The sequence below is a fragment of the Muscardinus avellanarius genome (genome assembly GCF_963383645.1).
Source record: "Muscardinus avellanarius genome assembly, chromosome: 15".
NCBI lineage: Eukaryota > Metazoa > Chordata > Mammalia > Rodentia > Gliridae > Muscardinus > Muscardinus avellanarius.
In genome coordinates this window covers 56,690,337-56,714,661 of record NC_137801.1, presented here as the reverse complement: position 1 = coordinate 56,714,661, position 24,325 = coordinate 56,690,337, and the positions used below count along the sequence as shown (strand labels likewise).

The 24,325-nt window shown below is 44.7% G+C and overlaps 1 protein-coding gene across 1 annotated transcript in view; it reads left to right on the top strand.

The window, feature by feature from the left end:
- Positions 1-9,295: 9,295 nt before the first annotated feature.
- Positions 9,296-24,325, top strand: part of USP34 (ubiquitin specific peptidase 34) — a gene marked incomplete at both ends in the record, with an annotated part of 249,862 nt that continues 234,832 nt past the window's right edge. Inside the window, one exon of the mRNA XM_080711495.1 lies at positions 9,296-9,338. Coding sequence (XP_080567621.1) covers positions 9,296-9,338 — 43 coding nt within the window. The remainder of the gene's footprint in view (positions 9,339-24,325) is intronic.

Genomic DNA, 24,325 nt, shown 5'->3' with positions numbered 1-24,325 from the left:
CGCAGAGACATTATACCTCAGAGTTACATCCCCAGCATTTTATTTATTTATCTGTGGTACTGGTTGGAACCCAAGGTCCTTCTATCTCTGGTCTACACCTCAAGCCCTATTTTTTTATTCTTTACTTTGAAACAAGGTCTCACTGAGTTACCAGGGGCCTAAGTAGCTGAGGCTTGCCACAAACAGCGATCCTCCTGTCTCAGCCTTCCAAATGTTGGGATTACAAGTGTGTGCCACCATGCCTGGTTTATTTATTTTTATTTATATTTTTGTAGTAATAGGGATTGAACCTAGGGTTTTTTTTTTTTTTTTTTGGATCTGGGAATGGAACCCAGGTGCATTTGACCTCCAAACTATACCCTCTGCCCTATTTTGTATTTTTATTTTGAAATAGGGTCTCAAAAAGTTGCGGAGGGCCTAAGTATATGAGGCTGTCTGTGAATTGCGATTCTCCTCTCTCTGCCTCCTGACTACTAGGATTACAAGTGTGTGCCACCATGCCTGGCACCAGGAGTTATTCTGAGTCCCACCCCCAGCTCTATTTTTTATTCTTTATTTTAATTAATTTATTTTTTTGCAGGTCTGGGGATGGAACCCAGGGCCTTCGACCTCCAAGCTACACCCCCTGCCTTATTTTTTATTCTTTTTTTTTTTTTTTGGTGGTACTGGGAATGGAACCCGGGACCTTCTACCTCCAGGCTACACTCCCAGACCTATTTTATATTTTATTTGGAAACAGGGTGTCTTAAGCCAGCTGAGGCTGGCTTTGAACCTGCGTGATCCTCCTGTCTCAGTCTCCCAAGCGCAGGAATTACAAGCATGCACCACCACGCCCGGCTTTTTTTATTCTTTATTTTGAAACAGGGTCTCACTAAGTTGCAGAGGGCCTCACTAAGTAGCTGTTGAAAACTGTGATCCTCCGGTCTCAGCCTTCCAAATGCTGGGATTACAAGCATGCGCCACCATGCCAGGCTTTTTTATTCTTTATTTTGAAACAGGGTCTCACTAAATTGAAGAAGGCCACACTAAGCTGATACTATCTTTGAACCTTGGATCTTCTTGTCTCAGCCTCCCAAGTACTGGGATTGTAAGAGCAAGCCACCATGTCTGGCTCTTTATTTTTATTATTATTATTTTTTCGGGTATGGGGATGGAACCCAGGGACATTCGACCTCCGAGCTACACCCCCTGCCCAATATTTTATTCTTTATTTTGAAACTGGGTCTCACTGAGTTGCAGAGGGGCTCACTAAGTAGCTGAGGCTGTCCGCGAACCGCCATCCTCCTGTCTCAGCCTCCCGAATGCTGGGATTACAAGCGTGAGCCACCACGCCCGGCTTTTTATTTTATTTTTAAAAATTTTTGTAAGATGGGAGTGGTGGCGCACGCTTGTAATCCCCGCGCTTGGGAGGCAGAGACAGGAGGATCGCGCAGGTTCGAAGCCAGCCAGGAGCGTTGGCTTAGGAGACCCTGTTTACAAATTAAAAAAAAAAAGTAAAAATAGGTCTGGGAGTGTAGCCCAGAGGTAGAAGGGCTTCTAGGAACCCCAGTACCACCAAAAAAAAAAAAAAAAAAAAAAAAAAAAAAAAAAATTTTTTTTTTGCAGTACTGGGGATAGAACCCAGGGGTATTCTTCCAAGCTACACCTCCAGCCCTATTTTTTATTCTTTATTTTGAAACAGGGTCTCACTGAGTTGCAGAGGGCCTCACTAAGTAGCTGAGGCTGTCGGCGAACCGTGATCCTCTTCTCTCAGCATCCCTAATGCTGGGATTACAAGCGTGCGCCACCACGCCCGGCAAGGTTTTATTGTTTAAAATGCCGGGTGTGGTGGCACACGCTTGTAATCCCCGATTTGGGAGACGGAGACAGGAGGATCACGCAGGTTCGAAGCCAGCCGTGCTGGCTTAAGAGACCCTGTTTCCAAATTTAAAAAAAGTATAAAAAAATAGGTCTGGGAGTGTAGCCTGTAAGTAGAAGGGTTTCCAGGAACCCAGTACCATTAAAGAAACAAAAATAGATAAATAAAAAAATTACAAAATGGATGTTGTATTAGTGTATCAAGACTATGTTTCAGGCTGGCATGTTGGTGCACTCTTGTAATCACAGTATTTGAGAGGCTGAGACAGGAGGATCACAGGTTCACAGCCAGCTTTAGCTACTTAGGCCCTCCGCAATTTAGTGAGACACTATTTCAAAATAAAGAATAGAGCCGGGCGTGGTGACGCAGCACTTGGAAGGCTGGGAGTGTAGCCCAGAGGTAGAAGGGTTTCCAGGAACCCCAGTACCACCAATAAATAAATAAATAAATAAATAAATAAATAAATAAATAAAGAATGAATGAATAAAGGCTTAGAAAGCAGGATCGCGGTTTGCAGACAACCTCAGCTACTTAGGCCCTTTGCAACTCAGTGAGACCCTGTTTCAAAATAAAGAATAAAAAATAGGGCTGGAGGTATAGCTCAGAGGTAGAATGCCCCTGGGTTCCATCCCCAGTACCAAACACACACAAAAAAGAGAACCCCCCCAAACCACAACAAACAAACAAACAAACAAACAAACAAACAAACAAACGCCAGGCATGTTGGTGCACACTTGTAATCTCAGCATTTGGGAGGGTGAGACTGGAGGATTGCGGTTCGCGGACAGCCTCAGCTACTTAGTGAGGCCCTTTGCAACTCAGTGAGACCCGGTTTCAAAATACAAGAATATATATTTTTTATTTTATTTTTATTTTTGGTGGTACTGGGGGTGGAACCCAGAGGTTTTCTACCTCCAGGATATATTCCCAGACCTTTTTTAAATATTTTATTTGGAAACAGGGTCTCACTAAGTTGCTGAAAGCCTAAGTAGCTGAGGCTGGCTTCGAACCCGTGTGATCCTCCTGTCTCAGCCTCCCAAGCACGGGGATTACAAGCAATACCCCTGGGTTCCATCCCCAGACCTGCAACCAACCCCCCCCCAAAAAAAAAAAAAAACCCATAAGAACAGGATGTGGTGGTGCACATTTGTAATCCCAGTACTTGGGAGGCTGGAGACATGAGAATCACAGGTTTGCAGCCAGCCTCAGCTACTTAGTGAAACTCTCCACTATTCAGTGAGACCCTGTTTGAAAAACATAGAATAAGCCGGACATGGTGGCAAACACTTGTAATCCCAGCATTTGGGAGACTGAGACAGAAGGATTGCAGTTCACGGACAGTCTCAGCTACTTAGTGAGGTCCTCTGCAACTTAGTGAGACCCTGTTTCAAAATAAAGAATAATAAAAAAAAATTGGGCAGGGAGTGTAGCTTGGAGGTCAAATGCCCCTGAGTTCCATCCCCCCAGACCCGGAAAAAAAAAAAAAATATATATATATATATAGAATAAACCGGGTGTGATGGCGCAAGTTTGTAATCCCAGCACTTGAGTGGCTGAGACAGGAGAATTGAGGAGATTCAAATCTGGCCTCAGCTACTTCGTGAGGCTCTCAGCAATTTAGACCATTTCCAAATAAAATATAAAAACATAGGTCTGGGAGTATATCCTGGGGGTAGAAAGCCCCTGGGTTCATCCCAGTACTGCCAAAAAAAAAAAAAAAAAAAAAAGACCAAAATATAGAATAAAAACATAGGACTAAAGCTGGGCGTGGTGGCACATGCTTGTAATCCCAGCATTCTGGAGACTGAGACTGGAGGATCACAGACAGCCACAGCTACTTAGTGAGGCCCTTTGCAAGTCAGTGAGACCTTGTTTCAAAATAAAGAATAAAATAGGGTTGGGGTGTAGCTCAGAGGTCGAATGCCCCTGGATTCCATACCCAGACCTGCAAAAAACAAAAACAAAAACAAAAAAATGTAGGACTAGGTTTGGGCCTCAGAGGTACAATGCTCCTAAGTCTATTCCCAGTTCTGAAAAAAATAAAATAAAATAGGGCTTGGAGTATGGCTTAAAGTTAGAATGTCCCTGGGGTCAATCTCCAATATCACTGATACACACACATACATACACTCACAGCTGGGCACAAGTTTGTAATCCCAGTATTTGGGAGGTTGAAGAAAGGCTGAGACTGGAGGATCAATAGTTCCAGGCTGGTCTGCTAATTTAGGGAGACCCTCTATCAAAATTAAAAGAAAAAAAAGGCCGGGGAGTCAAGTTCAGTGGTAGAAGTGGTAGAGTGACTTTAGGTTCAATTCCTAGTAAAAACAAAATTAGCCTCCTTAGCATTTGGGAGGCTGAGACAGGAAGACTGCAGTTCAAGAACAGGCTTAGCTACTTAGTGAGACCCTCTGATACTCAGGGATACTGAGATCCTGTTTCAAAATAAAGAATAAGCTGGGCGTGGTGGCACATACTTGTAATCCCCGTGCTTGGGAGGCTGTCTTGAGACAGGAGGATCGCACAGGTTCGAAGCCAGCCTAAACTACTTAGTGAGGCTCTCAGCAACTTAGTGAGACCCTGTTTCCAAATAAAATATAAAAAAGGTCTGGGAGTATAGCCTGGAGGTAAAAAGCCTCTGGGTTCCACCCCAAGTACCACCAAAAAAAATAAATAAATAAATAAATAAATAAATAAAGAATAAAAGCTGGGTGTGGTGGCGCACGCTTGTAATCCCCGCGCTTGGGTGGCTGAGACAGGAGGATCACGGTTCGTGGACAGCCTCAGCTACTAAGTGAGGCCCTCCACTACTTAGCGAGACCTGGTTTCAAAATAAAGAATAAAAAGTAGGGCAGAGGGTGTAGCTCGGAGGTAGAATGCCCCTGGGCTCCATCCACAGACTCGAAAAAAAAAAAGAATAAAAACAAAAATAGGGCTGGGAGTGTAGCTCAGAGGTAGAATGCCCCTGGGTTTCATATTAAAGCCTGCAAAAAAAAAAAGTTAGTTGAATTTGTCTCTTCAAACTGAGCATGGTGGCTCATGCTAGTAATCCCAGCATTTGGGAGGCTGAGACAGAACAGCCTCAGCTACTTAGTGAGGCCCTTTGCAACTCAATGAAACCATGTTTCAAAATAAAGAATAAAGCCGGGAGTGGTGGCCCATGCTTGTAATCCTTGCTCTTGGGAGGCAGAGACAGGAGGATCCTGCTGGTGCTGGTTCGGAACCAGCCTTGCTGGTTTAAGAGACCCTGTTTCCAAATTAAAAAAATATTAAAAAATAGGTCTGGGAGTGTAGCCCGGAGGTAGAAGGGCTTCCAGGAACCCAGTACCAAAAATAAATAAATAAATAAATAAAGAAAGAAAGAATAAAAAATAGCCGGGTGTGGTGGTGCACATTTGTAATTCCATCATTTGGGAGGCTGAGAGCAGAGGATTGTGATTGTGGTTTGCAGACAGCCTCAGCTACTTAGTGAGGCCCTCTGCAACTTAGTGAGACCCTGTTTCAAAATAAAGAATAGAAAATAAGCCGGGCGTGGTGGCGCACGCTTGTAATCCCAGCATTCGGGAGGGAGGCTGAGACCAGAGGATCGCGGTTTGGGGACAGCCTCAGCTACTTAGTGAGGCCTTCCGCAACTCAGTGAGACCCGGTTTCAAAATAAAGAATAAAAAATAGGGCAGGGGGTGTAGCTCGGAGGTCAAATACCCCTGGGTTCCACCCCCAGACCCACCAAAAAAAAAAAAAAAAAAAGAATAGAAAATAGGGCAGGGGGTGTAGCTCAGAGGTCAAATGCCCCTGGGTTCCATCCCCAAACCCACAAAAAAAAAAAAAAAAAAAAAAAAAAAAAAAAAATTGGGCTTGGGTTGTTGCTCAGAGAATGCCTCGCCGGGCATGGTGGCGCACACTTGTAATCCCAGCATTCGAGAGGCTGAGACTGGAGGATCGCGGTTGGAGGGTAGCCTCAGCTACTTATTGAGGCCCTTCGCAACTCAGTGAGACCCTGTTTCAAAAAAAAACTTGGGCAGGGGGTATAGCTCAGAGGTCAAATAACTCTGGGTTCCATCTTCAGACCTGCAAAAAAAAAAAAAAAAAAAAAAAAAAAAGAGGTAGAATGCCTCTGGGTTCAATCTCTAGCAAAACACACACACACACACACACACACACACAAATAAAAAATAGACCTGGCACACTTGTAATCCCAGTATTTGAGAGGCTGAGACAGGAGGATTGCAGGTCATGGACAGCCTCAGCTACTTAGTGAGAGGCACTTTGCAACTGAGTGATACGGTTTCAAAATAACAAGCATTTGGGAGGCTGAGCCAGGAGGATCAAGGTTCGCGGACAGCCTCAGCTACTTACTGAAGCCCTTAGCAACTCACTGAGACCCAGTTTCAAAATAAAGAATAAGCCGGGCATGGTGGCACACGCTTGTAATCCCCGTACTTGGGAGGTAGAGACAGGAGGATCGTGTAGGTTCAAAGCCAGACGCGCTGGCTTAAGAGACCGTGTTTCCAAAATATAAAATAGGTCTGGGAGTGTAGCCCAGAGGTAGAAGGGCTTCCAGGAACCCCAGTACCACCAAAACCAACCAACCAACCAACCAACAAAAACCCCAAAAAACAAAAAACAAAATAAAGAATAAAAAATAGGGCTGGGGGTGTCACTCGGAGGTAGAATGCCCCTGGGTTACATCCCTAGTACTGCAAAAACAAAAACAAAAACAAAACAAAACAAAAAAATAAATTAAAAAAACCTTGGACTGGGTGTGTAGCTCAGAGGTAGAATGTCCCTGGGTTCCATCCCCAGTACTGCAAAATAAACAAACAAACAAACACTAAATAAAAAAACACTTGGGCTAAAAAAAACTTGGGCTGGGTGTGTAGCTCGGAGGTAGAATGTCCCTGGGTTCCACTTCCAGTACCGCCAAAAAAAAAAAAAAAGTCCCTTCATTAGGAAAGAGTAATTCTTCCCTAAGGATTTCTCATTCCAAGGGTTTCTGCTTATAGTTCATAAAGAACTCAATTGTAGCCGGGTGTGGTGGCGCACACTTGTAATCCCAGCATTGAGGCTGAGACCAGAGGATCACGGTTCAAGGACAGCCTCAGCTACTTAGTGAGGCCCTCTGCAACTCAGTGAGAACCGGTTTCAAAATAAAGAATAAAAAATATGGCAGGGGGTATAGCTCAGAGGTCGAATGCCCCTGGGTTCCATCCCAGACCTGCAAAAAAAAAAAAAAAAAAAAAAATAGGGCAGGGGTGTAGCTTGGAGGTCAAATGCCCCTGGGTTCCATTCCCAGACCCGAAGGAAAAAAAAAAAAAAAAAAAAAAAAAAAAAAAAAAAGAACTCAATTGTATGGCCAGCACTAGAGAAACCAGCTTACCACAATTATTTTATTTTTATTTTTTGATGGTACTGGGGATGGAACCCTTCTACCTCCGGGCTACACTCCCAGACCTATTTTATATTTTATTTGGAAATAGGGCCTATTTTTTATTCTCAGTGAGGCTGGCTTCCAACCTGCTCGATCCTCCTGTCTCTGCTTCCAAGGTCAGGGATTACAAGCATGCGCCACCATGCCCGGCTCCATTATTGGTTTTAAAAAAAATCACAAGCCGGGTGTGGTGGCACACGCTTGTAATCCCAGCGCTTGGGAGGCTGACAAAAGAATCCCACAGGTTTGAAGCCAGCCTCCGCTACTTAATGAGGAATTCAGCAACTTAGTGAGACCCTGTTTCCAAATAAAGTATAAAAAAGACCCTGTTTCAAAATGAAGAGTAAAAGCCAGGCGTGGTGGCGCACACTTGTAATCCCAGCACTTGGGAGGCTGAGACCTGAGGATCGCGGACAGCCTCAGCTACATAGTGAGGCCCTCTGCAAGTCAGTGAGACCCGGTTTCAAAATAAAGAATAAAAGATAGGGCAGGAGGTATAGCTTGGAAGTCAAATGCCCCTGGGTTCCATCCAGACCCGCAAAAAAAAAAAAAAAAAAAACCAACAAAAAACTAAAATAAAATAAATCACGAATGCTTCTTGGGTTTTCTCACTGCCATCAAGCTTTTACTGATGCCATCTATAAAACTTTTGAGTTCAGCCAGGGATGGTGGCACATTCCTGTAATCCCAATATTTGGGAGGCTGAGATAGGAGGATCGCAGTCTAAGAAAGTAGTAAGACTCATCAACCTAGAAAGATCCTGTTTCAAAAACAAAAATAGGAGCTGTGGTGGCACACGCTTGTAATCCCAGCATCCTGGAGGCTAAGCCTCAGCTACTTAGGCCCTTTCCAACTGAGTTTCAAAATAAAGCATAAAGCCGGGCGTGGTGGCACACGCTTGTAATTCCCACGCTTGGGAGGCTGAGACAGGAGGATCGCACAGGTTCGAAGCCAGCCTCAGCTACTTAGTGAGGCTCTCAGCTTCTTAGTGAGACCCTGTTTCCAAATAAAATATAAAATAGGTCTGAGAGTACAGCCTGGAGGTAGAAAGCCTCTCGGTTTCACTTCCAGTACCGCAAAAACAACAAATTAAAGAGTAAAAACATATATATATATATATATATATATATATATATATATATATATATATATATATATATATATATATATGGTGTAGCTTGGAGGTAGAATGCCCCTGTAATCCAGTATTTGGGAGGCTGAGCCAAGAGGCCAGACTCATCAACTTGGTGAGACACTATTTCAAAATAAAAAGGGTTCTGCAGCTCAGAGGTCGGCATTAAAGCCCCTGTGTTCAAGTCCCGGTGTAGAAACATAACTTTTCAGAGCGTTCGCTTTTCTGGGGTGTTCTTCGAGGCGTTCCGGCCGGTTCTGAGCATGCTAAGTGCCCGGTGCTCGGGCCCAGGCGGCCACACGCGCACGTCAACGTGCAGGGCAGACACCTCGGCCAAGGCGTCGGGAGGATTCCCCGAAGACAACTTCTCTGAGCCTCGCATCGACGTGGGGTCGGCGCCCTCCGGCCGTCCCCGCTCCCCGCGCCCCGCTCCTCGCCCCGGGGGAGCGGGCGAGCGCGGCGGCGCGCCGCCATCTTGCCGCGGGCCTTCCGGCGGGGGCGGCGCTGGCGCGGGCGGGGGCGCGGGCGGGCGGAAGAGGAAGGGGCGCGGCGGCGTGCGGCGTGCGGGCCGGGCGGGGCGGCGCGCGGCGCCTCTTCGGCTCCTGCGCCCGGGCGGAAAGAGCCGAGCGCGGCCCGAGCGCTCTGTTAAGATGGCGGCGGCGCCGGCGGTGGCCGCGGCGTCGGGTCGCTGAAGTGACTGTGCGGTTCGCGCCCGCCGCCCTCCCTCGCCCGCCGCCCTCCCGGCCCGCCGCCGCGCCCGCGCCCCGGGCCCCCCGCGCCCCCGCCCGCCGCCGCCGCCGCCGCCGGCTCCGCTCCCTCCCCCCGGCCGGAGCCGAGCGCGAGCGCGAGCCCGAGCGGGGGAGGGGGCGGCGGCCGAACGATGTGCGAGAACTGCGCAGACCTGGTGGAGGTGTTAAATGAAAGTGAGTACCCGGGCGGCGGCTCCGGCGCGGCCTGCGGGCGCCGCGGCCGGCCTGCGGGGCCTGGCGGCGGCTGCGGCCCGGCAGCCCTCGGCCCGCCCGGGGCCACCGGCGCCCGGGGCCGCCGCAAAGTTTGCTCCTTACAGGTGTCAATGAACGACGGGGCCGCCGCGGCCCTCGGCCTCGGCCCGCGGGAGCCCAGGGCGCGGGGTCGGGGCCCAGCCTCCCCGCCGCAGCCCGGGCGCTCCGGCCGCCCTCTTTGATTCCCCGCGAGCTGCCGAGGCCTCTCACCTGCTAATCTTCGTTAAAACTCTCTGAAAGGAGGGTGGTGGTTTTTCCCTCCCTTGGGTGTAGGTGGGTGTATTAAACCCATCTGCCAGTCCTTAAATAGCTGGAAGTGAACTGTGATAGCGATGCTGGGAACCTTCATACCTTCATATCTGTCTTTTAAAATTTAATTAATGATTTCTTTTCCCTTAGTGTACCCTTCCTGGTTTTAATTGTGTGTCGGAGAGTAGTGTAATACAGGAGAGTGAAAGGCCTATTGCATACACTTTTTTTTTTTTTGTTGTTAAAGAGCATATGTTGATCCTTCCTGGTCAAATTCTTTTTATTTTATACCCGACCCTTGCAAGATGGTGTCTCAGTTTAAAGAAACAAGATACATTGCAAGTCAGTTACTTCTGGACCCAAAGGCCTAGATTGGAAGAAGTGAATTAGATGAAATGACCAATGTACAACAGTTTGATGAAAAAAAAATTATGAATAGTTTATGGATTTTGAACATGTTTTCCATGCATGATGTTTAGACAAGCTTCAAAACTCTCTATTTTAAATATGAGTCATTTAAACGATTGGTAGGTAAAATACACCATCCAGTTTGTGTGCAAGAAATTTTTGAGTTTTACTCTGTATGTTTGAATTTCATTTTGATGACCAAAGGTGTTAAGAAACGTGGAAGGAGCCAGGCACAGTGAGTGGCACATACCTGTAATCCCAGTACTTGGTGGGAGACTGAAACAGAAAGATCGCAGGTTCAAAGACAGTCTCAACAGTTTAGCAATTTAGTGAGACCCTGTTTTAAAATAAAAGGGGTTAGGGGTGTAGCTCAGCAATAGAATGCATCTGTGTTCAATCCTCAGTATTCCCACAAAGAAAAGAGTGGAAGGCTCTAATTTACTGTCAACCGTGGATTCACTTCCTGACAGGTGGAAATAGGCTTTTGTATATGTTCCAACTGTCTTTTCCAATATTTGTGTCATGCTAAATATTGCTAGAATTTTAAGGTTAGCCGGGTATGGTGGCGCCCTCCTGTAATCCTAGTATTTAGGAAGCTGAGACATAAGAATCACAGATTCGAGGACAGCCTCAACTAGTAGTGAGACTCTGATCAACCTAGCGAGACCTTGTTTTAAAATAAAATTAAGTCGGGCATGGTGGCACATAACTTATAATCTCAACATTCAGGAGGCTGAGACAAGAGGATTGTAGTTCACGGACAGCCTCAGCTACTTAGTGAGGTCCTTTGCAACTCAGACCCTGTTTCAAAATGAAGAAATAGGGTTAGACGTGTAGCTCAGAGGTAGAATGCCCCTGTATTCCATACCCAGTACTACAAAAAAGTAAAAATAAGAGCTGGGCATGGTGGTGCACGCTTGTAATCTCAGCATTTGGAAGGCTGAGGCAGGAGGATCTCAATTCCATGACAGCCTCAGCTACTTAGTCCCTAGGCAACTCAGTGCGAACCTGTTTCAAAATAAAGAATAAAAGACAGGGCGGGGGGGGGGTGTAGTGTTGAGGTAGAATGTCCCTGGGTTCAGTCCTCAGTGCCATACACACACACACACACACACACACACACACACACACACAGAGAGAATTTTAAGATTATTTTTATGTATTTTTAGATACTTTTAGGTGCATGTGATTTATGATATGATGGTAAACATAATTCCCTAGAATTTTTCTCAGCGAAATGTGTTTTATTTCAAATATAAGTGGTGTGATTGTGATTTTATTTTGAGGAACTGAGGATTGAATCCAGGGCCCTGTGCATGCTAGGCATGTGTTCTGCCATGAAGCTACTACATTCCTAACTCCTACCCCCTTTTCTTGTAGTACTGGGTATTGAACCCAGGGGCATTCCACCTCTAAGCTATGCCCCCAGCCTAATTTTTTATTTTTTTGGAAACAAACAGGGTCTCACTAGATTTCTGAGAGTTCGCTGAGGCTGGGTTTGACCCTGCTATCCTTTTGTCTCAGCCTCCCAAATACTGGGATTACAAGTGTGTGCCACCATGCCCAGCGTTTATTCTTTTTTTTTTTTTTTTTTTTTTTGCAGTACTGGGAATGGAACCCAGGGGCATTGTACCTCTGAGCTACACTCCCAGCCCTAGTTTTTAGTTAATTTTGAAACAGGTGTCACTGAGTTGCAAAGGGCCTAAGTAGTAGTAGTGGAAGCTGACCACGAACCATGATCCTCCCTCCAGTCTCAGCCTTCCAAATGCTGGGATTACAGTCGTGTGCCAACATGCCTGGCTTTTTTATTTGGTACCAGGGATGGAACCCAGGGGCATTGTACCTCCATTCTACACCCCCAGCCCTATGTTTTAGTCTTTTTATTTATTATTATTTGTTTTTTTGGTGGTATTGGGCGTGAACCCAGGGGCTTTTCTACCTCCAGGCTATACTCCCAGACCTATTTTATACTTTATTTGGAAAAAGGGTCTCACTAAGTTGCTGAGAGCTTAAGTAGCTGAGGCTGACTTCGAACCTGTGTGATCCTCCTGTCTCAGCCTCCCAAGCGCTGGGATTACAAGTGTGCACCACCATGCCCTGCTGGTCTTTTTATTTTGAAACAGGGTCTCACTGAGTTGTGAAGGGCATTGCTAAAAGTGGCTGAGGGTGTCACTGAACCCTGATCCTCCGGCCTCCACCTCCTGAATGCTGGGAGTATAAGTGTGAGCTACCACATACTGCCTTCCAACCTCCTTTTAAAAATTTTTTTCTTTCTTTTTTTTTGGTACTGGGGATTGAAACCAAGAGCATTCTACCTCCAAGCTACATCCTTAGCCCATCTTATTTTTTGGTGTTGGGGATTGAATACAGGCACATTCTACCTTTGAGCTAGACCGCCCACCCCTATATTTATTTATTTTTGTAGTACTGGAGATTGAACGCAGGGACATTCTACTTCTCAGGTACATCCCCAACACTATTTTATTTATTTATTTTGAAACAGGGCCTCGCTCTAGGTTGATGAGCGTCTCACTACTTGCTGAAGCTGTCCTCAGAACCTGCAGTCCTCTCATCTCAGCCTCCCAAATACTGGGATTACTGACTTGCGCCATCACGCCTATATATATTTTGCAGCTCTGGGGAATGAACATAGGAGTATTCTGCCTCTGAGCTACACTCCCACCCTATTTAATTTATTTATTTTTGCGATGTTGGGGATTGAACCCCAGGCCATTACATTGGAGCTACACCCATAGCCCATTTTTTTTTTATTTTGAAACAGAGTCTAACTGGGTTGCAAATGGCCTAAGTAGCTGAAGCTGTCTGTGAACTGCAATCCTCCTCTTTTCAGCCTCCTGCATGCTGAATTACAAGTAATTACAAGTGTGCACCACCATGCCCTGCTATTCTTTTTTTTTTTTTTTTTTTTTTTTGTTTGTGTGTGGTACTGGGGTTCCTGGAAACCCTCCGGGCTACACTCCCAGACCTATTTTTTATATTTTTTTAATTTGGAAACAGGGTCTCTTAAGCCAGCAAGGCTGGCTTCGAACCTGCGCAATCCTCCTATCTCTGCCTCCCAAGCACGGGGATTACAAGCGTATGCCACCACGCCTGGCATGCCCTGCTATTCTTTATTTTGAAACAGTTTAAATTGTAGAGACCCTCACCAAATGTACAAGGCTGGTCATAAAACTGGGATTATGAATGTATGCCACCATGCCTGGTTTACTCTCAACTGTGTTTTTTATTTTGAAACAGGGTCTTGATTAAGTCACAGAGACTGGCCTCCTAACTACTGGGATTAGAGGCATGGGCCACTGTGCCCAGCTTTAAAAAATTTTTTTTAAATTTTGAAATTGGGTCTTCATTAATTACCAAGAACATTATATTGCTAAGGCTGCCCTCAAACCTTCAATCCTCCTATGTCAGCCTCTCAAGGACTGGTATTACAGGTGTGTGCCACTGTGACTGGCTCCCTAACCCTCTAAAATTTTTTAAAATTTATTTTTTAAAATTTATTTTATTTTTTATTTTTTGGTGGTACTGGGGTTCCTGGAAGCCCTTCTACTTCCGGGATACACTCCCACGGGCTACACTCCCAGACCTATTTTTTTACCTTTTTATGTGGAAACAGGGTCTCTTAAGCCAGCAAGGCTGGCTCCGAACCAGCGTGATCTTCCTGTCTCAGCCTCCCAAGCGCGGGGATTTACAAGCATGTGTCACCACGCCCGGCTAAAATTTTTTATTTTGAGACAAGTTCTTTGAAAATTGCCCAGGCTCACTTTAAATTTTGATCTTCCTGTCTTAGCCTTTCAAAGAGCTGGGATTACAGGTGTTTCCCATTATGCTTAGTTGATTGTAACTTTATTCTCAAATTACAAAAGTAAAAGCCGGGCATGGTGGCGCACGCTTGTAATCCCCGTGCTTGGGAGGTGGAGACAGAAGGATCGCTCAGGTTCGAAGCTAGCCTTGCTGGCTTAAGAGACCCTGTTTCCAAATAAAAATATAAAAAATAGGTCTGGGAGTGTAGCCCGAAGGTAGAAGGATTTTCCAGGAACCGCAGTACCACCAAAACAAAACAAAACAAAACAAAACAAAACAAAAAAACCAAATCCAAAAAAATTACAAAAGTAATAAATAGTTTTGCTGTCTCATGTATGTTAGAAAAATTATTTATTTATTTGGTGCTGGGGATTGAACGTAGAGGCATTCTACCTCTGAGCTACACCCTTAGCCTGATTTTTTTTTCCCTTATGTGGTACTGGGGATGGAACCCAGGGGCATTATCCCTCTTAAGTTATATTCCCAGTTCTATATTTTATTTTATTTTTTTGAAACAGGCTCTTACTGAGTTGCAGAAGCCTAAGTAGCTTGTGAACCCGGATTCTCCAGTCTCAGCATTCCAAGTACTGGGATTACAAACATGTGCCACCACACCTGGGTAAAAATATTTAATTTTTTGATGTTTTAAAAGTTTTGTTAGTCTGGGCGTGGTGGCACATGCTTGTAATCCCCGCACTTTGGAGGCTGAGACAGGAGGATCACACAGGTTTGAAGCCAGCCTCAGCTACTTAGTGAGGCTCTCAGCAACTTAGTGAGACTCTGTTTCCAAATAAAATATAAAATAGGTCTGGGAATATAGCTTTGAAGTCGACAGCCTCTGGGTTCCTCCCCCAGTACCACTAAAATAATAAATAAAAATAAAATTTTTGTTAGACCTCTCACTCTCTCAAGCTGGCCCACCCACCTTTTTTTTTTTTTTTTTTTCAGGTCTGGGGATGGAACCCAGGAGCATCCAACCTCCGAGCTACACCCCCTGCCATATTTTTTATTCTTTATTTTGAAACCAGGTCTCACTGAGTTGCAAACTGCCTCACTAAGTAGCTGAGGCTGTCCGTGAACCATGATCCTCTGGTCTCAGCCTCCCCAATGCTGGGATTACAAGTGTGTGCCACCACGCCCTGCTAGTCTTTTTATTTTTGAAACAGGGTCTCACTGAGTTGTGAAGGGCCTTGCTAAGTAGCTGAGGCTGTCTGCGAACTGTGATCCTCCGGTCTCAGCCTCATGAATGCTGGGATTACAAGTGTGCACCACCACACTTGGTCCTGTACTCTTTCTTGAACGTGTATCTTTACTTTCCCTTAATATATCTCTGCCTTTGTCTCTCAAAAAAATTAATTTAAACTTACCTGTGCAAATTTGTTGTTGTTGTACTAGGGCTTGAACTCAGGGGCATTCTACCTCTGAGCTACATCCCCAGCCCTATTTTTTATTTTTTATTTTGAAACAGGGTCTCACTAAGTGTAGAGGGCCTAAATAGCTGAGGCTGGCCACAAAACTGCCATCCTCCTGTCTCAGCCTTCCAAGTACTGGGTTTAAAGCATGCACCACCACACCTGTGTTAACCTATCCAAATTTTAACTAAGGTATCTGAAGAATTTAAGTTTCACCTGGCTTGAAGGTACACACCTGTAATCCCAGTACTTTGGAGACTAGACTAAGACAGGAGGATCACAGGCTTGAGGCAGCCTTAGCAAGTAGTGATACCCTGTTTCAAAATAAAAATAGAGGGGGAGTATATTTCAGAGGATGAACCCCTGGGTTTAATCTCCAGTACACCTCCCTCCTGAAAAATAAAAGTTTCACTAGGCATGGTTGTACACACCTGTAATCACAGTACTTGAGATGTGGAGACAGGAGGATCACAGGTTGGAGGCCAGCTTCAGCAATTTAGCCAAGGCCCTCAGGAAATTAGTGAGGTCCTGTGTCAAAATAAAACATAAAGTAGCTTGGGTGTAGCTCTTGAGGTAGAATGTCCTTGGTTCAATCTCTAGTAACATACACACATGCATACGCATACACACACAGGAACACACGGGCTCCTGGGTCAGTCCCCATTATCACAAAGAAAAAATAGGGCTAGAGCTGGTCATGGTGATGCATGCCTGTAATCCCAGTACTTGTGAGACTGAAACAGGAGGATCACATATTGCAGGACAGCGTCTTTGAGTCTCAAGTATTGAGACTCAGCAACTAGTGAGACCCTGTTTCAAAACAAAAAGTAAAGTGCTGGGGATGTAGTTTGAAGGTAGAATGGCCCTGGGTTCATGGTGGCACATGCTTGTAATCCTAGCATTTAGGAGGCTGAGACAGGAGGATCTAGGTCCATAGACATCCTCTGCTAGTTAGTGAGGCTCTTTGCAACTCAGACCCTCTTTCTTTTTTTTTTTTTTTTTTTTTTTTTTTTTTTTTTGGTGGTACTGGGGTTCCTGGAAGCCCTTCTACCTCTGGTATACACTCCCATGGGCTATGCTCCCAGACCTATTTTTTTAACATTTTTATGTGGAAACAGTCTCTTAAGCCAGCGAGGCTGGCTCCGAACCAGCGCGATCCTCCTGTCTCCGCCTCCCAAGAGTGGGGATTAAAAGCGTGCGCCACCACACCCGGCAGACCCTCTTTCAAAATAGAATAAAAAATAGGGCTGGGGATTGCTCGGAGGTAGAATGCCCCTGGGTTCTATCCCTGGTACCACAAAGAAAAAAAGAATGCCCCTGGGTTCAATCCCCCATACCACCAAAAATAATAATTAAATAAAATTAAAATAGGACTAGAATGAGAATTTAGTTCTTGTTTCTAGTTAATGTACTTTTCCCTAACCCAGTTTTTTTTTTTTTTTTTTTTTTAGTATCCCTAATGAAGGAAGTTGGCAAACTCTTAAAGGGATTATGTAGATACTAATTCTGGTTAAGTGGATGAGGCAAGGAATTTTCAAGGAAAACATTGAAGTAGTTGGGAGTGAGGCTAGTGGAATGGCTTACCCTTGCTTGTGAGGTTCTGTGTGGTAGCTCTGCTAACCTCATCTGCTTGCTAGCCTTTTTTTTGTGGGTCTGGGAATGGAACCCAGAGTCATTTGACCTCCAAGCTACACCCCCGCCCTATTTTTTTATTCTTTATTTTATTTTATTTTATTTGTGGTACTGGGGGTGGAATCCAGGGGCTTTTCTACCTCCAGGCTATACTTCCAGACCTATTTTATACTTTATTTGGAAACAGGGTCTCACTAAGTTGCTGAGAGCCTCACTAAGTAGCTGGGGCTGGCTTCCAACCTGCGCGATCCTCCTGTCTCAGCAAGGATTACAACGTGTGCCACCACGCCTGGCTTTTATTCTTTATTTTGAAACAGGGTCTCATTAAGTTGCGGAGGGCCTCACTAAGTAGCTGAGGCTGTCCATGAACCACGATCCTCCTGTTTTAGCCTCCAGAATTCTGGGATTACAGCGTGTGCCACCACGCTCAGCCTGCTTGCTAGCCTTGCCTGCCTTCAATGTTGCTGTTTGTGGCCACAGAGCCTTTATATACAACTACTTATTCCATCAAGGCTTGACTTAAATGTTGATTTTGTTTTTCACAGAAGTCTTTCCTAAACACTCAATCTAAAGTTCTTTACTGACATACTTAAGAAATGTATGCATAAGCCTGTATGGTGGCCCAAACCTGTAATCCCTCTTCTTGGGAAACTGAGACAGGAGGATCGCAGGATTAAGTCAGCCTCAGCAAGGATTGAGACTCATCAACCCAGAGAGACACTGTTTCCAAATAAGAAATAAAATAGGACTGGTGGTGCAGCTTGAAGATAGACTGCCTCAGGGTTCAGTCCCCAGTATAATATGTGTGTGTGTGTTTGAGTGTGCGCGCGCGCACGCGTGTGCACGCATATATATATATATATGTTTGTTAGTGTTCTCCCTGTTAAAGACATGACCATACAATTTAGAGGAAGGAAGATTTATTTGCTCACTTTTTTTTTTTTTTTTTGGTGGTCCTGGGAATGGAACCCTTCTACCTCTGGGCTATACTCCCAGACCTGTTTTATATTTTATTTGGAAACAGGGTCTTTTAAGCCAGCGTGGCTGGCTTCGAACCTGTGCGATCCTCCTGTCTCCGCTTCCCAAGCTCGGGGATTACAAGCGTGCACCACCATGCCCAGCTGCTCACAGTTTTTCTTCGAGATCTTGGGGTTTAGTCTATGTGAGGTGGGGTCAGGGCATGGCAGTGGGAGGTAAGCATAGACAAAGCAGGTCACAGGGCTTTGCTCCTTAAATCATGGAGGCTGGAAGCCCAGCGAGCAAGAGCATAAGCAAGCAAGGGAATTCATACACCAGAGCAATCCCTAAGCACACACCCTCAGGGACCACCTCTCCAGCCACACTCCAGCAGCCTAGGTTAGTACCCTACTTGTAATCTCATTTAACCTTAAACATGAATACATGAGTTCTTCAAGGGACATTCTAGATTCAACTCTGATAATATTTATTCTTGATGTGTTGTTTTGTTTTGAACCCAGAGGTAGTCTACCTCTGAGATTCACCCCAGGGCATTTGACCTCCAAGCTACACCCCTGCCCTATTTTTTATTCTTTATTTTGAAACAGGGTCTCACTAAATTGTGGAGGGCCTCACTAAGTAACTGAGGCTGTCTGCAAACCGCTATCCTCCTGTCTTAGTCTCCCGAATGTTGGGATTACAAGCATGTGCCACCACTCCCCTCTTAATTATTTATGTATGTATTTATTTTTGTGTTACTGGGGGCGGAACCCAGGAGCTTTCTACCTCTGGGCTATACTCCAATACCTATTTTTTAAATATTTTATTTGGAAACAGGATCTAAGTTGCTGAGAGCCTCACTCAGGAGCTGAGTCTAGCTTTTAACCTGTAGATTATTCTGTCTCAGCCTCTCAAGCGCCGGGATTGCAAGTGTGCGCCACCACGCCCAGCTAGTCTTTTTTGTTTTTGAAACAGGGTCTCACTGAGTTGCAAAGGGCCTCGCTAAGTAGCTGAGGCTGTCTGTGAACTGTGATCCTCCGTTTTTAGCCTCCTGAATGCTGGGATTACAAGTGTGTGCCACCGTGCCAGACAGTCCAACTTTATTTTTTTTTTGTGTGTGTGGTGCTAGGGATTGAACCCAGGGGTATTATTCTGAGTATACCGCCAGCCTTAATTTTTATTCTTTATTTTGAAACAGGGCCTCACTAAGTTGCAGAGGGACTAAGTAGCTGAGACTGGCCGAGAACCTGAGATCCTCCTGTCTCAGCTTCCCAAGTATGTGCCACCATGCCTGGCTCCTCCAAACCCTTTTTATTGATTTAGTTTTTGGTATTGGGAATTGAACCCCCTGGGTATTTGCCTCTGAGTTACCTGTTTTTTTTTTTTTTTTTTACTTTTTTTGCAGGTTCTGGGGATGGAACCCAGGGGCATTTGACCTCTGAGCTACACTCTCTGCCCTATTTTTATTCTTTATTTTGAAACAGGGTCTCACAGAGTTACAAAGGGCCTCATTAAGTGAGGCCCTGTTTGTGAACCGCCATCCTCCTCTCTCAGCCTCCCAAATGCTGGGATTACAAGCATGTGCCACCACTCCTGGCTTTCTCAAGCTCTTTGTGTGTGTGTGTGTGTGTGTGTGTGTGTGTGTTGTACTAGAGTTTGAAGGGTGTAGGGGGCATTCTACCTCCAAGCTACATCCCTATCTTATTTTCTTTTTTTTGCAGTACTGGGGATTGAACCCAGGGGCATTCTATCTCCAAGTTGTATCCTCAGCCCTATTTTTTTATTCTTTATTTTGTAACAAGGTCTCAGTAAGTTGCAGAGGGCCTCACTAAGTAGCCAAAGCTGACCATGTACCTGTGATCCTTCTGTCTCAGCCTCCTATGTACTGGGATTACAAGGGTGTACCACCACTCCTGGTTCCCAGCTCTCTTTCTTTTTTTTGCTATTAAAATTATGATGATGATAGCCGGACGTGGTGGCGCACCCTTGTAATCCCTGCACTTGGGAGGCTGAGACAGGAGGATCGCATGGGTTTGAAGCCAGCCTCAGCTACTTAGGCTTTCAGCAACTTAGTCCCTGTTTCCAAAATAAAAAAAAAAAATTATGATGATGATGTGTGTGGACTGTGTTTATTTTGAAACAAAGTCTTGCTAGGTTGCTGGGAGTCTTGCTATAAATTGCTGAGGCTACCCTCAAACCTGCGAACCTCCTTTCTCAACCTCTCAGGTACTGGGATTACAGGTGTGCACCACTCTGCCTGGCTTATTATTTTGAAACAGACTCTCAGTAAGTTGCTAAGGCTGGCCTTGAACTGTGATCCTCCAGTAATGCTATTATAAGCATGTGCCATTGTGTCCAGCAGCACTTCATTTCTCTGTGGCTTGCTATGCTCTGCCTCCTTGGTCTTCACCTCAGTTTAGATATTCCCATTGTAGCAGAAAAGTGCTTACTGAACCATCTTTATAGCACACTGTTTGGACATCACATGATTATGCAATGCAGGGGAAAGAGAATCTTTTCTGGTACCTCCTGTACAAGAACAAGAAAGTATTTTCTAAAACCTCCTTAACAAGGAGATACATGCTTAACATGGTGGCACACACTTGTAATTCCAGTACTTGGAAGGCTAAGCCAGGAGCATCGAAGTTTCCCAGGCAGCCTCACCTTCTCATGAGGCCCTGTGCGGCCTAGTGATACCCTGTTTCAAAATAGAGAATAAAATAGGACTTGGGATGTAGATCAGAGGTAGAATGCCCCTGAGTTCAATACCCAGTACCCACACACACATATATAATAAATAAATAAGTAAAACCTCCTTAACAAATAATACTTCATAGCCAGGCATGGCGATGCACCCCACTAATACCAGCATTTGGGAGGCTAAGACAGGAGGATTGCGGTTCAAGGACAGCCTCAGCTACTTAGGCCCTTTGCAACTCAGTGAGACCCTGTTTCAAAACAAAGAATAAAAAATAAAAATAGGATTGGGGGTATAGCTTGGAGGTCGAATGCCCCTGAGTTCCATCCCCAGACCCGCAAAAAAAAAAAAAAATCAAAGAGGATACAAATAGCTGGGTGTGGTGGTGTACACACTTGTAATCCCAGCATTTGGGAAGCAGAGAATGGAGGAGAATTGGAGGATCATGGTTAGTGGACAGCCTCAGTTACCTAGAGAGGCACTTTGCAACTCAATGAGTCCCTGTTTTAAAAATAAAAGGGCTAGCTCACACTTGTAATCCCAACATTCAGAAGGTTGAGACCAGAGGATCGCGGTCTTACGGACAGACTCAGCTACTAAGTGAGGCCCTTTGCAACTCCTTGAGACCTGGTTTCAAAATAAAGAATACAAAATAGGGCAGGGGTTGTACCTTGGAGGTTGAACACCCCTGGGTTCCATCTCCAGATCTGGAAAAAAAAAAAAGGGACTAAAATATAGGGCTGGGCGTTTAGCTCGGCCACTTTTCTTTTCTTTTTTTTTTCTTTTTTTTTGTGGTACTGGGGTTGGAACCCAGGGGCCTTCTACCTCCAAGCTACATCCCCAGCCCTATTTTTTATTCTTTATTTTAAATCAGGGTCTCACTAAGTTGTGGAGGGTATCACTAAGGAGATGAGATTGGCTGCAAACCTGTGATCCTCCTGTCTCACCTCCCTAGCACTGGGATTACAAGTGTGTGCCACCATTTTGGCTTATTGGCCCTATTTCTGAAATAGAGTTCAAAGGTGATGGACTTTGATTACTAGTCAGGAAGGACCCACTTCTGAAGCTGATCCTATTAAGACCTCATAGCTAAAAAAGTAGGTGTTCTTAAGCCGGTTGTGGTGGCGCAAGCTTGTAATCCCCGCGCTTGGGAGGCTGAGACAGGAGGAATCCACAGGTTCGAAGCCAGCCTCAGCTACTTAGTGAGGCTTTCACCAACTTAGTGAGACCCTGTTTCCAAATAAAATATAAAATAGGTCTGGGAGTATAGCCCGGAGGTAGAAAGCCTCTGGGTTCCATCCCCAGTACCACAAAAAAAAAAAGTAGGTGTTCTTACCATGAAAAAGGTGAAATTGCTTCTGGGCATGAAACACGTAGATGAAGCACTGTGCTATACTGAAGATCATTTCTCAATGTTAATATTACTGTATTTTTTTTTCTTGCGATACTGGGAATTGATTATTTTGAGTGTGTCTCACCTGTACTATGTTTAAATATTTGCTTTTTTGATGTATTACAAACATTGAATATTTACCTTGTATTAAACATTCTGTTAGATACTGGTAGCTGTAGAAATACATTGAAATGTGTGCCTTCGCTTAAGGAAGTTTCAGAGTCAAATACAGATCAGGCAGTTAGAATGGTAGTTGAAAATAATTTTTGGAATCTGACAGATCTGAGTTTAAATTCTGTTTCTGTTAAGATGGGTTTGGTGTTATACACTTGTAATCTCAATACTTAGGAGGCTGAGACAGGAGGATGGCAGGTTTGAGGCCAGCCTCAGTAAACTCATCCATACCTGGATTCCAGAAAAGGCTGGGGGTGTAGCACAGACTTAAAATGCCCTGGGTTTAATTTCTAGTACCACACAAAAGTTCTCGTCTAATTTATTAGATCTTAGACATTGGTTAAGTTTCCTAATCTTTCAGTACCTTATTACCTAGTAGGAAAGTAATACTATTAGTAACATATGTATGCAGTAGAGATATTTTGAGTATTAAAACGATGTATATCAGTACTTAACAAAGAGCCAGTATAAGAACTAGGTGTGGTGGGACACGCTTGTAATTTCTGTACTTGGGAGGTTGAGACCAGAGGATTGATGGTTTCCAGACAACCTCAGCTCCTTAGGCAGTTCTCAACTTAGTGAGACCCTGTTTCAAAACAAAGAAAAAGTAGGTTGGAGTTGTAACTAGGAGGTAGAATGACCCTGGGTTCAAACCCTGTACCAAAAAAAAAAAAAAAAAAAAACCAAACAAACAAGTACCAGCATAAGAAATATACAAGACAGGTGCTGGGCGTGGTGGCGCACGCTTGTAATCCCTGTGCTTGGGAGGCAGAGACAGGAGGATCACGCAGGTTTCAAGCCAGCCTTGCTGGCTTAAGAGACCCTGTTTCCAAATAAAAATATAAAAAATAGGTGTCTAGGAGCGTAACCCAGAGGTAGAAGGGTTTCCAGGAACCCCAGTACCACCAAAAAAAAAAAAAAAAAAAAAACAAAAACAAAAAAAAGAGACCCTGTTTCCAAATAAAATATAAAATAGGCCTGGGAGTGTAGCCCAGAGGTAGAAGGCTTCCATCCTCAGTACCACCCCCCCCCCAAAAAAAAATATATATATATATGACAGGTGTGGTGGTATATACCTCTAATCCCAGTACTTGGGAGGTAGAGACAGGAGGATCATAGGTTTGAGGCCAGCATTAGCAATTTGGTGAGAACCTCAGAAACTTAGTGAGACCCTTTTTCAAAACAAAGATAATCTAGATGTGGGGCATACACCTGTAATCCCAGTACTTGAGAGGCCGAGACAGGAGGACTAACCTTAACAATTAATTAATTAATTTATTTATTTTGGGGTGATACTGGGGGTAGAACCCAGGGGCTTTCTACCTTTGGGCTATACTCCCATACCTATACTCCCAGACCAATTTTTTATATTTTATTTGGAAACGGTCTCACTAAGTTGCTAAGAGCCTCACTAAGTAGCTGAGGCTGGCTTCGAACCTGTGAGATCCTCCTGTCTCAGCCTCCCAAGTGCAGGGATTACAAGCATGCGCCACCACGCCCGGCTAGCCTTAACAATTTGAGATCCTGTTCCAACATAAAAAATAAAAAGGGAAGCCGGGCATGGTGGCGCATGCTTGTAATCCCTGCGCTTGGGAGGCTGAGACAGGAGGATCGCACAGGTTTGAAGCCAGCCTCAGCTACTTAGGCTCTCAGCAACTTAGTGAGACCCTGTTTTTAAATAAAACATAAAAAATTGGTCTGGGAGTATAGCCCGGAGGTAGGAAGCCTCTGGGTTCCACCCCCAGTACCACCAAAAAAAAATAAATAAAATAAAATAAAATAATAAAATAAAAAGGGAAGCCGGGCTTGGAATCCTAGCATTTAGGAGGCTAAGACAAGAGGATCCTGGTTTGTGGACAGTCACTTAGGCCCTTTGCAACTCAATGAGACCTTGTTTCAAAAAAAAAAAAATAGGCTGGAGGTATAGATTGAAGATAGAATGTCCCTGGGATCCATCCCTGGTACCGCCAGAAAAAGGGGGGTGCTGGGAGTGTACCCCGGAGGTAAATGCCTCACGGTTTGATTCAAGTACCGAAACTACCAAAACAACAATATGAAAAGAAAAATTGTAATAACAGAAGCAGTGGGAAGAGTTTAGTTTTGGTAAGATTGGAGAAGTCTTCATGGCGTTGATAGAATTTAAGCTATCTGTATGAATTATTAT